Raw genomic sequence first — 14,480 nt, 5'->3', positions numbered from 1 at the left:
AATATTTTTTTCTCAAATTTTAAACATAAGCTTTTCATCCCTAAAATACCCTCATGAACCAACCCCCCCGTGGACCACGGTTCGAGCCCAAACTCTTTCCCTAGCCAAAACCGAACCATTCCTCTATTCCTAGGCCACACACCAATTCCTATCGAGCCACCCTCGAGCCATCTTCGACCCAGGACTTGACCAGACCATAGCCTACCTTCCTGGACCCCTATCATACCTTCCTGGACTAGCCGCACCAGCCTACGTACCCTACAACCTGGCTGCGCCAAATCGAGCCCTAAAGTCCTTCCATGGCCGCAGTTGCTTCATCCTTGTGCGTCGATGAGCCATTCTAGGACTGTCCCTAGACCTAGGACGCAGCCCTCACGAGGTCACGACCCCGCCTGAACGAGCCCCTGTCCAGCTAGCCATCACAAAAATCGATCACTACAACTCATACCATGCAAGGAAACCCTAGGTTTAGCTTCTCCCAAGCGCGAATCCTTATAGCTACTGTACAGCCCTCATCGTGTCCTTATACGACCCCTTTCCCGTCCCTTAAATATCTAGTATAGGCAGTATATCCCTTAGATCATATAACACGACTCATACATGCATAGAAACGTCGAATATTTGAAAAATATACGTCTAACGTAAAATAATTTGAACGTAAACGTTTTTCATGCTATAAAACATAAATCAGGCATAATATGATTTGAATGATGTAAAAAGAAAGTTAAGAAGAGTATCTTTGCGTTTAAAACGCTCGAAATACAAATATCGTTGCGGGGAAGTCGGTGGCCGATCTGAGCGATGTTTGCGGCTGTTTTTCTTGCGTAAAAATGGCTTGAATCAACGGTGCTACGTGTAAGTGAGCGAACTGTGATGATAGGATCAAGAAAAAGCCAAAAATCGAGACTCCAAAGGCTTGAAGACTCATGGCTCTGTGTGTGTGTTTTACGTGAATTGTGTGCGTGAGTTTTTTTCTTGTGATTAGTTAAGGGCTAAATAAATCTCTAATAAATAATTTAAACATTAGTTAGGTAATTAAATTAGCCCACAACTTTTATTTAAAATTTAAATATCATGATCAAGATAAACTCCAATTTAAAAGATTAATATTTCTATTTTCAAAAATTACCATTTAAAAAAATTTAAATTCCACTTAAATACTAATTAAATAAATTAATTAAGACATAAAAATCATATAAAATATTTCAAAACAATTTCAAAGATTAAATCCTTAATTTTCAAAAATTTACATTTTAAAAGCTTAAAATTTTTTAAATCATTTAATAAATTAAATTCGACTTTAAAATGCTAAAGTTCATAAATCATTTAAAATAAATAATTTCTTGGCTTAAAATAAAAATGTAATTTTTAATCTCGTCTCCGATCTCCTTTCTTCGGTCAAACATCAAATATTCTCCTGAAAAGCTAAAACTTGCGAAAACGTTTTAAATTGCTTAAAAGATATAAATACATAAATTTAAAAGATGAAACTCAAAAAATAATCATATGAATTGTGAATTTAAAGAAATATTCGAATAAATGATTTAAAATAATTTTATATAAAAATTATTTGAAATTTTTAACAATAATAATAAAAAATTATTATATATTTGGAAATCTTTAACTTAAACAATTATTTGAAATAATTTGAAGAAATATGAAATTTATCAAAAAGATTTAATAATTTTTTTTTAATTATATATATGAAATCCTTAACTTCAATATATACTAATAAAATATGCACACACGTTGTGTTTTATTATTATTTTTAATTTGATCAAATAATACTAAACAATTAATACGAAATTATTTTCAATTTATAATACTTGTTCGATTTAAAAGAGAAGTTTTATTTAGATTTTTTTCTATGTAAAATATGAAATAATTTGAAAATATTTTTAGTATGATAAAAAAAATAATTATAAAATTAAATATTTTGATTTCTTTTAAAATAGTTATTCTAAACATCTCACATTTAATAAAATAGTATAAATATACATATTATATATGACAACGTGTTTCAAATTTAAGAGGTTGAAATGAAAAGGTAAATATATTGTGGGCTGAAGTGAAATTACACGAAAACAATTTTCTCCCTCTAATTTGTAAACCAATATCTTCCTCTCACCTTCCTTCCTCCGCCATGAACCTTTTCCACTAGCTTCAGGGGACGTGTTGAATTCGATTTCACGCGCGTAGAAAATTGAGAGGGATGGGAAAGTATATGAAGAAGTCGAAAATACGCTGCGACGTTGCGGTGAAGGATGTTTCGCAGTCCTCCCTGGGTGTTCGTACCCGCGCCAAAACCCTTACCCTACAGCGCCTGCAGTCCTCGTCTGAGTTGCTTCCCCCGAATCCGGACCCGTGTTACCTCGAGCTGCGGTCGCGGCGGCTTGAGAAGCCGACGCTTGTCAGGCAGAACATGCAGAATTCTGAAAAGGTTTCTTCTCCGAAAGATTGTCTAAATTTCCCGGAGAAAGAGGAATTCGGAAGTGGAAGTGTGCCCAAGGAAGAAGAAGGTGTATGCAGAGGGTTTGAAACGGGGGATTTGGAAATTGAGGCCTCTTGTGGGGAAAATAATTTGGAGTCCGAAGCTAGGGAAAGGTATTTGCTTTTTAAAATATTCTATAATTTTTATAGCCATTTGATTCTTTTGTTTCAATTTTATGCTAAAATAGAATTTTTTTTGAAAATTTTGTGGTGTTAAATGTTTGATTATTATTTAAGGTTGTGTAATTAAATTTTCTGGTGTTTTCGCTCTATCTTCACTATTTTTCTTTTTTTTTCTTTTTTTTGTATGTACTTGTGTGTGTGTGTTCTTTGATATATAATCTGTGAGGCGAAAGAATATTATTAAGGAAGATATGTTTGCAGAGTGTTTGTTTTATTTTGGGAAATGGGTGATTTTGTTTAGAAAATGGCATATTTTCTTTCTTGGGGAAGAAATATATGGAATTAGCTCTGTTTAACTGTTTCTTTCTTAGGTGTTAATAAAAGATTTCTTGCCTTTCGGTTGAAAGATCTCTTTGAGAGGTCCGTATAACATTTTTTATTTATATTTCACAAAACCTTTTTAGAAAACTATCCTTGTGTGTTTTTGGAAGCTGGAGAGCTTCTGATTATCTTGGTTTCTTGCTTGTGTGTTTTGTCTTTTAGTTAGATTTCAATAAGCAGTTTGATAGCTTTGTTCTTGTGTTTCTTTTATTATGTGTATGAATAACTGTATGTATGATAAGTCTGCATTCGGGGGCAGGAGCACTAGAGAAAGCACGCCATGTAGTTTGATCAGGGCTGCTGACACTATCATCACACCGAGCTCTAGCACGAAGTCAGCAACTCTTACTCCTACCAATCAAAGGGTCGGAAATACCCATGTCGGAAACATGCCTACAGACGACGAACTTGAGGGATTTTTCGCCCAAATGGAGGAGGCTCAGCATCGACACTTTATCAAGAAGTATGTTGGTTGTTTCATTTGTTTCAACACTATAGCTCACTTGTTATGATCAGCCAACTAATTCTATATATTTTTGATGACTTGCAGGTATAACTTCGATATTGTGAATGACTTACCCCTCCCAGGTCGATACATCTGGGAGAAGCTGTCGCCTTAGTGGAATAATATTAGGTGTGATAACAGTTCCCTGCAACTCTTGGTGTAAAGTGGAACAGAAACTATGGGAGACATCTAGTTTAGACTTATTGTAGAATACTAGAATTGGCGACTTTGCATGCTAACCATTTATCAGTACAAGTGTAACATTGGTTTTCAGGAAACTCACATCCTTGTAACTTTAATGTTTAACCATAGTCTCTGCTAATTTCACTTTACTGTGACATTTGCCATTCCTCCCACCGGCATGTTTAATCTGGATCTCAATATGATGTTGAAATATTTTAAATTCATATATCTATTACCGTATATCCTCAATATCTCTATTTTTTTAAAAAATAAAGTACATCTACCTCGTTTGTAAAGGTTTCCTACAATGTTAAAAAATAAGGTTTTAAAGACAATTGTATAAACTTTTTTTGTTTTCCTGAGTTTTTATAGGGGTATCGTTACAACTTGTGATTTGGAAGAACTGAAGATTTATGAAATCATTCGAGATCTAATTGTATGATTTAGATATGAAGGATTTCTTCAAACACAACGGCTTCTTCGAGGAAGAAACATAATGGTTTAGAACACGTGAAGAAGTGCAGCGAATATAGATAATTCTGAACATAAAGAATCAATTAAGGCTACCATTTAATATAATGAATCACTCAGGTACAAGATTGTTGGCTCGTCTAAAGTAAATTTTGTCTTGCTTCACATGGGACATTGCACAGCTCTGTAATGTCTGCATCCAAGCGTAACATATATGTCATCAAATATTAGATTCAATCGAGGTCCCATATACACTTTTAACTTATATATTAAGTTGCATTTAGATAAATATATTTTAATTACATAGATTTGGATTATATTTTCATTGTTGATAATTAAACATATGAAATTTTAAGTTACACGAAATATAATTTGTTTCAAATGTCTTCGTTATTAGATAAAATTGAAATACATCATAATTAACATGAAACACTATATAAACATGGAATATGTGAATTTGAATTTTATGATATTGCTTTTCTAATCTAAAACTACAAAAATAATAAATTCGAATATATATGAAACCTGTAGATTTGAAATCCATCGATCCAAACACAATCTTAAATAAGTTACAAATATAGAATACATAATTTATAAAAACGTTTAAATAACTTATAAAAGATTAGTTAAAAAGAAAAGAAACTATTTATTATAAATTATTCTGTTAACATAGGTATCAAATGAGAAGAAAACAAAAATACTCAAGGAGAACAAGTGAGCATGAAATTGGGATTATATTTTGATATTATTTCGTCATAAACAGAATATAAAATTTATATAAAATTGATACCCCAAGTTTCGGGTGCTGATCATCGAATTGACTTGCAATTCAACAGTCCATTGGAAAGCTGGTCGTTGTAGAGCAGGCAATCCACTGCATTTGAGTGGCACAGACAATGTAAAGCTCAGAATACTTCTTTCACTCAGCATGACCAAGAAAAGAAATAAAAAAACTAAATTTATAACGAGATTACTTCATTTGGAAAAATTCAGAGTAGATGGTGCAATAGCAGCAGCAGCAGAAACTCAACTACTTGGGGTCCGCAGAAATAACCATTTGATAACACTAATAAAAGAAAAGCTGAAAGAACAAAGCCATAGAGTTGAGTAGAAATTTCACAGATTCATCAGAAACAAAATATAAATTCAAGTCTTTTCACAACTAAAAACCTTCTCACGAATCATCCAAAGCTGAAACCTGAGTAGAAGCATACAAAGACCTAAGAACATAAGGTAAGAAACATGTCCAAAAAGAAAGAAAGTACCCAGTTCTGCTCTCAGTGTTAGATTGAGAGGCAAAAGAAAATGTGGATCTTCTACCCAGACAAATGTACAAATTTAACACAAGCGAGAACAAATTATAAATAGAAAACTATCACAAGTAAGTACACAACCACCACAACTTTTTGAGTCACTATGCCAATGCGATTCTGTCAGTTATCAAATATTTCTGTTAGGCGAGAATTTGCAATATCCATCTCAGGTGCAGCCTCAGTATTTTCAACACATACATCTACATCTACCATCCTGTACCCAGCTTAATCGATTATCTCCTGCCTTCAATTCCCCATACACTCACACTTGCTTGTTCATATCCTCATTGTTTTGTTCTATACCATCACATGGTACAATGATCTTCTGGTCCTTATTTTTGTCAACAAGCTCGTCATTGTTCTTTTCTACTTTGCATTCAGGGTCTGCAATGTTACCATTCTCATCAGATTCGAATAGCCTTTCTTTGTTCTCTACTTTCTCATAAAAAACAGCATTCTCGTCATTGCCTCGGGAAAAACCACACCGATGAACATTCTCTTCACAGAATTCGTCATTATTTTCCTCCATTGAATGTGAATACTCACGACTATCACTTCCATCATCAGATTCATTCTCCACTACCTCCTCGTGGTCCTCCACCCTATTTCCTCCCCTCCTCTCAAGGCACCTCAACCTCCTTGTCAAGCCTCCTATCTCTCTCTCCATTAAAAACAATCTTTCCTTCAATATCATATTCTCCTCCTCCAGCTGTGCAATATGAGTATCCTGATCATCCACTCGATTCTCCAACACATTGTGATACTCAATCCCACCAACACCGACACTGCTAGGGTTATAGATCATCTCAAACCGGCTCAAATCGTGGTCCAACCTCCTCTCGACCTCAACATGCTCCTCCACATCACTCTCACTCGAGCCTCCGTCATCATCCTCTTCATCCTCCTGAGTCTCTATTTCATGTCCAGGTGATCTTAACCTAATCAATCCCTTCATTGATCCATACCCATCGACACCCCACTCTTCCTTGGCCATGTCCACTAAAACCTCACGAGAAGGAGAAAAACTAGGAGTTGGTAATACTGCAGGCGTGACGGGACATGGAGAAACCAAAGACGCTATACCACCACTCTTCTTCGCCCTAATTAAAAAGGAAGTAGTGTTCCTAGGAGCAAATGGAGCAGACCTGCAGTTACTATAACTTTTATTATAACCCATATTAATGTTCATATTATTATTCTGATTAAACTTCTTTTTGGGGAAAAACTTCCTAGTCTTCAATCGGTTCTGATACTGCAATTCATTCAAAGTAGGCAAATTATAGTTACTAAAATTCAAGTTTCTATCACCACCACCAACCATATTGACACCACCAGAAAGGCCACCACCACTATTGCCCACCATCAGCGATTTATGTTGTTCCTTCCTCCTCTTGTCGTTGGGCTTATTAATCCTGTTGCCCTTCCAGCTGCTCCTTGGACCCAATAGATTTTTGAAGGTAGACGGTGGTGGGTTCACAGCACCGACGTTCGGATTAGGCTTGTGAAACTGCGGTTGCGGCTGCAGATGCGGGGGCCACACACCGTAGCTCCGATTGATCGACAGCATCTGTTGATCAGAATAATAATCAATCGGATAACTCGATCCAAATACCATGGGAATACGTGCACCGTGTTTACAGCGGTTCGATGAGATTACCTGAGGCTGCGACTGCTGAAGTTGTTGTGGATTCATTTGATTCATATTCATCTGGTTAGCATTCATGTTCATCAACTGCTGATGTTGATTCATCATCATCGCCTGCTCGTTCATTTCGAAGTAAAAACCCTAGAATTTGACAAATTCGAGAATCAGCCGAAGCAATCGGATTCGTAAATCTCACCAGAAAAAACGAAAATTCTATTATTTTTTTCACTTCGTCTCACAAAACTCGTTTGACAAAGAAATCAAAATCCAAACCCCACGCTAAAATATACCAACAAAGACGCAAGATTTAGAAAATCTACTTCTCGCAAAAAATAAATTTCAAGATCTGAATCGCTTTAGGCGCAGAATATTTATGAATCATTCAATTTCTTTCTTAAGAATCCAAATTCATGTTTCTCATTTCCCAGTCTATTTGATTTCAGCGGAGAACTTTAGGTTTTATTTCGAAGAAAATGAGGATATAACGAAGAGCTTGGGCTATTTATATAGAGGAACGTGCAAGGAATTAACGGTCTCGATCAGTGGATGAGAAGTAAACGGTTGAGATTGAAGACGCGTGGTTTGATGAATTCCAACCGCCATTAAGGATAACGACGTTGTGTTACGAACTCGTTCTTTGGGTCGGAAAGACGAAGATGCCCCGGGTCTTCACATTTAAGTGGAAAATAAAATATAATTTGATTTTTAGAAAAAGAAAATGCAATTTCTGTTCATCTTCACCAATAAAAGTATAATATTTTCGATCTGCTTTAAATAATAATAATAATAATAAAACCATATTTGATGGCCTACAAATTAGGATGTAAATGAACCAAATTATTTGTGAGATATTCGAATTTTGATTCGATAAAAACTCGTTTGAGTTCGTTTAATTAGGCTCGTTAAAATAAACGAATCAAATTCAAGCTATACAATATTCAGCTCGTAAACATGTTTGTTATTAAGTTTAAGAGTCATCTCTTAGATGAAAAATAATAAATTTGATATTTGATTTATTGATTTTGCACATTATTTATGAAATATAAAAAAAAAAATCTATTAAATTTATATATTATAATAAATTTACATAATTTAATAAGAATGTTATATATTTATTTAAATATATAATTTACTTTTTTAATTAATTTAATGAAGATTTAAATATATAATTCATATTTGTTAAGCTCGATAAAAGTTTGAATAAGCTCGTGAGCCATGAATATATTTGTTAAATAAAGCTCGAGCTCGACTCGATTATAAACGAGTCAAGTTCAAACATTCAAGAATTCGGCTCGGCTCGACTCGATTTCATCCCTACCTACAAAGGTCCTTTTGAAACAAGAATTTATTTGGGCGATATTAATGTGTAAAAAACATTAGTAGATAAACACAATAAAATACATGACATAATTTAATGTTGGTCTTAGGTTTTACATCTTGGGATATAAATAAGAAAATAGAGTATAAAATTGGACACCGAGCTTTATGTGTATTAACCTCTAAAAATTATTTGAGTAAAAATCATGGGTAAGATAAAAAAAATTTCACTATAATATTTTGTAGGTTACAACTTCTCATTATGTTTCCAAAGAGAATGAATTACCTTACTACAGGAGAAGTAATCTTGTTTGTGTAAGATATCCTTCGATCACCTTTTAATTTATATTGTCACCTTGCAAGCTTGAGTAGCTGTCATTTATTCTGCTTCTGTAGTAAACGTCACAACTGTTTGCAGTTTTGAAACTCCGTTTACTGCTCCCCATGCAATTGTAAACACATAACAAGTAGTAGATTTTATCTTATTAGATCACTTGCATAATCTGAATCGACATAGTCTTTGAGTGTAAAATCTGATCACCATAACATAATGCAGCATTTGAGATACTCTTGATGTATCTAAAGATCCTCTTAACAGAACTCCAATGTTCTCGTCTAGGATTCTCCATATACTGACTAACTGCTCCAGCTGCTTAAACAATGTCTGGTCTTGTACAGATCATAGCGAACATCAAAATTCCAACTACTGATGCATATGATATTTGAGACATATCCATTTTTTTGCTTCATTGCTACGACATATCTAAGAAGATAACTTGAAGTTAACAGGAAGATGAGTCGAAATTGGCTTACTATCTTTCATGTTGAAGCGTTGCAGGACTTTCTTCAAATAATTTGTAAGGTCTAGGAAATTCGAACTACATAACTCGACTGCATGCAATCTAGGGTTTTATAAAAATATGTGTTTAATGATTTTTACGCATTTAATGCATGAATATTGCATGGTTAGGTGTTGTTGCATGTATTTTAAAATTTTATGCATTAAGGTTTTAAGTTGAATTTCGCGATCGAACGGGTAACGGAGACCGGAGATAATCAGGAAAAATATTTTTATTGAATAATTAATTTTAATTATTTAATATGAGGTGTTTTAAATATGATTTTTGAAAATAGGCCTTGGTTGGATATTTTTACTAGTCGGGTTATATTTTTAACCGGTACGCAAATTTTAGCGAATCGGTGGACTTTTTGATGGTTCGGGCAATATTTTTAGAAATGTACCAAAAAGAAATATTTTTCAGTAGTGTGTTTGGGCTTGATGGGTTTATTTTAGTGTTTAGTGGGCCCAAAACCCTTTTAACTTCATTTGAATTTTTATTAGGGCCATTTATGCATTAGTGTCTATTTAAAACCTACACCATCAAACCCTAACCCTAAACCTAAAATTTGGCCACCCCCTCCCTCTCATTCAGCAGCATTCTCTCGGCCATTTCCAGCAGCCCCTCTCTGTTTTCTCCTAGTTTTCAAGAGAAAGTTTCTTTCCCGTTTTTCCGGTGCAAGTCCTACGCGCATACCTTCGAGTTTTTTTTATCACAAAAACGTTAAGCACTCCATTTGTGCTGATGTGTGTCCTATGTGTGTATATTACTCGGTCCTTGCATGTTAAAATGTTTATGCATTCGGTTTGTCATGAAATCCGCATGTTTTTATTACAGCTCACGTTTTCTTGCTTATGATGTAAGGGGCTGCTGTACCTAGGTCCTATGGGGCTGGAGACTTCGAGTTCCAGGCGGTAGAAGGGTGGAGTGCATGTCGAGTCATGGCTAAGAGAGGAATCGATCGGTCCTTGCTTGTGGTTGGTAACTAGGGCTAGATCGGCTAAAGGGTTGAAGCGGCCATGCAAGGGGCTGTTCGAGACTGTGGTGCAGACCTTGGAGGGTCCAAGCCGTGGTTCATAATGGCTGGAGCATGGCTGTCTTGGTCTAGGATAGGATCGAAAGGCTTGGAGCCTAGTAGGCGTGCGGGGAGAGCACCTCGGGTCATGCGCGTGAAGTCGAGTGTATAGAGCTATAGGCTCGAGTGAGTGGTCCAGAGAAGGGGTCCTAGACTCGGTCTTGGTCCTAGGGTATGCTGGTTCGAAGCTGGTCCGGCTTCGTGTGGGCTAGAGTTGGCGGCTTACGGTTTGATGCGTTAGGGTTTTGTAGTTGGCACGTGCAGTAAAATTCTAGAAACTTTCTGGGGCTGTTCCAGGGTCTTAGGTGGTCTGGTCTACGTGGTTTAGGGGCTGGTAGTGCACGGTTGGGTCATGGTTTAAGTTGGGAAAATTTGATTAAGTTTCAGGTTGATTCGGGTTAAAACCGGGACCCCAGTCCAAGTTTTAAAACAAATTATATAAGTTTTGAAATGAGATCAAGTTTACATCTAATAAATGCTTATTATTATGTTTTTAGGTGTTTTAAGGAGTTTGGTTGGATTCGGGTCGAAATTTTGAGGTCCAGGGGTAAAATGGTAAATTAGGGTTTTCATGAGCAAAATGGTCATTTTGCACAAGGGTCGAGTTTTTAGCCCTGGCAGCGCCCTAAACACGTTTTGACATGTTTTAAATATTTATGTTATCATGAATACGACTTTTTATGAAAATATGAAAAATACGATGCATGCTTGATTTTAAGAAAAATTTACGTATATGCATGATTTTATTAAGTGATGAATATGATGACATCTTTTGAAAGATGAGATTTGGTTGTGACTAATACGATGACATGTAAGGCAAGGGCTCAGTGGACGTGTAATGTTGTCGCTAATGTCCCCGCCGTCGGGTACCACGGTTACACGTAGATGGATCCATCGATTGACATGATGATACGAAAGTCTCAACTAATGAACGTAATTCAAATTAAGAAAAACAAACACGTATATGCTGTTATGATGTGATATGTTATGTAAATATTTATGCTTCGACAGGTTATGATGATGCATGCGAATTTTACGATCATGAATGTATTTTTAGTACGGTACTTTTCACTGTTGTCTGCTATGTATATGTATTTGCTATAATGTTACAGATGTGTTGAGTCTTTAAACTCACTTGGTGTGAATGATGCAGGTGAGCAATTTAATCAGGAGACTGGAGGTGCCGACGACTGAGTAGGCAGAGGTGGATGTGCGCACGCGAACCCGATGACCTTACTCCTTCCGCACATCATGTTTTGAGATAGGGGTGATTTTGGATATTTACATACTTTTATTATGATGTTGGCTATCAGGAGTTTCGTATGTTGCATATTTGATTTATTTTTAAAACGTAAGCTTGGGGATGAGGTTTTGTCGTGGATTTTAACTGTAGTATGCTACTTGTTAGTCGGTTACTGATATTTGTTTAAAAAAATAAAAATTTTTAGTAGTATTTTAAACAGCAGACGTTTTATAATTATTCTTGGAAAGTCAAATATTTCTATCTCGATGAACTTGCATCCCTAGAATCTTGCTTGTTTGTCTCAAGTCCTTCATATCAAATTTTCTAGCCAACTGTGCCTTCAATTCTTGAACATGATCTTTTTTGGGGTCTGCTACCAACATATCGTCCACATACAACAGCAAAATGATATATATTCATCACTAGAACTTTTGAAATATACAAGGGTATGCATTAAGTCTATCATATCCAAGTCTCATGATAAATGAACCAAATTTCTTGTACCAACACATCGGCGCCTATTTGAGATCGTACAGAGATTCGTTCAACATACAAACCAAGTTTTCTTTGCCTTTTCTCGCAAAAACTTCTGGCTGGTGCATATAAATTTCTTCTTCAAGATCTCCATGAAGAAATGTTGTTTTCACATATAGCTATTCTAGATGTAGATCAAACACTGAACACAATATCAACACTACTCTGACTATTGTAAATCGAACCACATGAGAAAATATCTCATTGAAGTCAATGTCTTCTTTATGAGCATTACCCTTTTACCACCAATCTAATACGATACCGCTTTACTTGGTTATTGTCATCAAGCTTGATCTTATTGACTCATCTATTATCAATGGTTTTCCTTCCTCGTGGTAGTGTAACAAGATTTCAAATTTTATTCATGTCTGATGCCTCTAGTTCTTCTTGCATTGTTGTCATCCACAAAGATATATCCGGGCTTTGAGTAGCCTCAAGGAAACTCGATGGCTCACTATCATCTGATAATAGACAGTATACAATATTACTTTTAGTGACATAATCTGAAAGCCATCCTGGTGACTTTCTCTCTCGAATTGAGTGTCTCACTTTGGAAACCTCAAAGTCAACTTGTTCTTGTTCCTCGTGCTCCGATACTGCTTCACAAGAAATTTGATCTTAGTCTGTCTCATTTTCCACCTGAATTATAGTAGTTTCTGAATTCAGTGTGCATTTGTCTCTCTTTACTTTATCTTCTCGAAGATAACATCCTCCCTGCTAATGACAATTTTGTGGACAGTAGGATCCCACTAGTGAAACCCTTTTAATCCATCAACATAATCCAAGAAGCTACATTTTTGATTTTAAATCCAACTTTAATCTTTCTTGATCGTTATACAGAACGTACAAAATACTTTCAAATGTATGTAAATGAGAATAATCAACAGGCTTCCTAGTCCACATCTACATCAGAGTCTTCAGATAAATCGTTCTCCAGTCTTGACTGCTTCAGTTCAAAATGACTTGGTTAGACACATAGTCCTCAACATGGTTCTTGTTCTGTCTAACAAGGTCTTGTTCATCAGCTCTACCACTCCATTATGTTGAGTTGTTCCGTTGTGAACTGTATTTTTGTGTCCTCATGTTGACAAAATGCATTAAATTCGTCATTGGTATATTATCCTCCATTGTCAGTCCTCAGACACTTTATTTTATTTTAGAATCAAGTTCAACCCGTGCTTTGAAATCTTTGAAGATATGGAAAACATCTGATTCTTCTTGATTGGAAACACGCAACATCTCCTAAAGAAATCATCAATGAACGAGACAAAGTATTTCGCTCCTCCTAAAATTACAATCGGTGCGTCCCAAACATCTGAATGAATCAGCTCCAATATACTTTTTCTTTGGCAGTAGAAGTGCCAAATTTTAATCTGTGTTGTTTATTGGTTAAACAATGCTCACAAAAGAGTAGACACTTTTGTAAGCCCCGACAACATCTTCTGTTGTGAGAGAATTTTCAACTCTTGTTTTAACATAATCCCTAACTTTCTATATCATAACACTGTTAATTATTATCCCGAACCAATCGATGCAGCAACTTGTTCGTCTCTTTGTGTGTTTTTTCGAAAGTACATAAACATTTGCAGCAACTTTTTCCGCTTTCATAACGACAAATGCGTCTTTCACAATTTTCATGATCATATTCTTGATACGAATTTTACACCTGATATCATCCAGTTGCCCTAACGACAAAAGATTCTTCGTCAGCCCCTCACATGTTGTACCTCCTGTATGGTGCGAATGATACCATCAAACATTTTTATTTTGATAGTACTGACCCTAGCTATTTCCAAAGCATGATTATTTCCCATGAATACATATCCTCTTTGTACGTCATGTGCCACGTATCTCCTCAATCCATAATCCATGTGTCACAAAATTTGTATTTTCCTTTTGCAACTGTTACTGCTTCGCTGAATAATATTTTATCATTGCTAGAAGTGCTGGCCACATTTCCTTGAGAATCCTTCTCGATACTCATACACTCTTTCTTGAAATGCATTTACCGTCACATTTAAAGCAGTAAATATTTTCTTCTTACTTCTTGACTTTGATCTACCTCGTCTTTGGTTCCAACTAGAGACACTATCCATAAATCTTCTTTTTATCATCGATAAAACCTCTGCCTGCTTCGAAGTTACTAACATATCTTCCTTATTCTTGCGTTGACTTTTTTCTCCGAGAATTGCAGTTAAGACATCGTTGAAGTTTAAAAAGTCTATGAGGATTTTGTTAGTTAAATTAATGACAAGTTGATTATATGAATCTGGTAGACTTTGAAGCTCTGCACGTTCTTTTTCCTCTATTTTATTTCTCAAAGAGGTGAGTTTGACAAATAGAGTGTTGATATGACCGGTC

At 35.5% G+C, this 14,480-nt stretch overlaps 2 protein-coding genes across 5 annotated transcripts; one reads left to right on the top strand and one right to left on the bottom strand.

Annotated features, from left to right (window-relative positions):
- The first annotated feature begins 2,058 nt into the window (after window positions 1-2,058).
- LOC140986478 (cyclin-dependent kinase inhibitor 3-like) lies at window positions 2,059-3,850 on the top strand. The gene is made up of 3 exons (XM_073454740.1): window positions 2,059-2,604; window positions 3,254-3,457; window positions 3,545-3,850. The coding sequence occupies exons 1-3, from the start codon at window positions 2,213-2,215 to the stop codon at window positions 3,612-3,614; spliced, it is 666 nt and encodes a 221-aa protein (XP_073310841.1). The 5' UTR covers window positions 2,059-2,212; the 3' UTR covers window positions 3,615-3,850.
- A 146-nt stretch (window positions 3,851-3,996) lies between these two features.
- LOC140986171 (uncharacterized) lies at window positions 3,997-7,600 on the bottom strand. 4 transcript variants are annotated; one of them, XM_073454224.1, is made up of 5 exons: window positions 7,124-7,600; window positions 5,324-7,033; window positions 5,128-5,234; window positions 4,944-5,027; window positions 3,997-4,346 (listed from the first exon to the last, which is right to left on the bottom strand). In XM_073454224.1, the coding sequence occupies exons 1-2, from the start codon at window positions 7,235-7,237 to the stop codon at window positions 5,729-5,731; spliced, it is 1,419 nt and encodes a 472-aa protein (XP_073310325.1). In that variant the 5' UTR covers window positions 7,238-7,600; the 3' UTR covers window positions 3,997-4,346; window positions 4,944-5,027; window positions 5,128-5,234; window positions 5,324-5,728. The 4 variants fall into 4 exon arrangements, with proteins under 4 accessions (XP_073310325.1, XP_073310323.1, XP_073310324.1 ...); XM_073454222.1 differs by having other exon boundaries at window positions 5,128-7,033; XM_073454223.1 differs by having other exon boundaries at window positions 4,944-5,234.
- Between the last annotated feature and the right edge of the window lie 6,880 nt (window positions 7,601-14,480).

This window comes from Primulina huaijiensis, chromosome 10 (genome assembly GCF_012295235.1).
Source record: "Primulina huaijiensis isolate GDHJ02 chromosome 10, ASM1229523v2, whole genome shotgun sequence".
Taxonomy (NCBI): Eukaryota; Viridiplantae; Streptophyta; class Magnoliopsida; order Lamiales; family Gesneriaceae; genus Primulina; species Primulina huaijiensis.
The sequence above is the reverse complement of the archived record's forward strand: the minus strand, read 5'-3'. Positions and strand labels throughout refer to the sequence as shown.

Bases quoted from the DNA above. Each gene is read 5' to 3' on its own strand.
- LOC140986478 (XM_073454740.1), top strand. From the start codon at position 2,213: ATGGGAAAGTATATGAAGAAGTCGAAAATACGCTGCGACGTTGCGGTG. The intron at 2,605-3,253 runs GTATTTGCTTTT...ATTCGGGGGCAG, and splicing joins GAGTCCGAAGCTAGGGAAAG to GAGCACTAGAGAAAGCACGC. The intron at 3,458-3,544 runs GTATGTTGGTTG...GATGACTTGCAG, and splicing joins CATCGACACTTTATCAAGAA to GTATAACTTCGATATTGTGA.
- LOC140986171 (XM_073454221.1), bottom strand. From the start codon at position 7,237: ATGAACGAGCAGGCGATGATGATGAATCAACATCAGCAGTTGATGAAC. The intron at 7,034-7,123 runs GTAATCTCATCG...TCTGATCAACAG, and splicing joins TTCAGCAGTCGCAGCCTCAG to ATGCTGTCGATCAATCGGAG.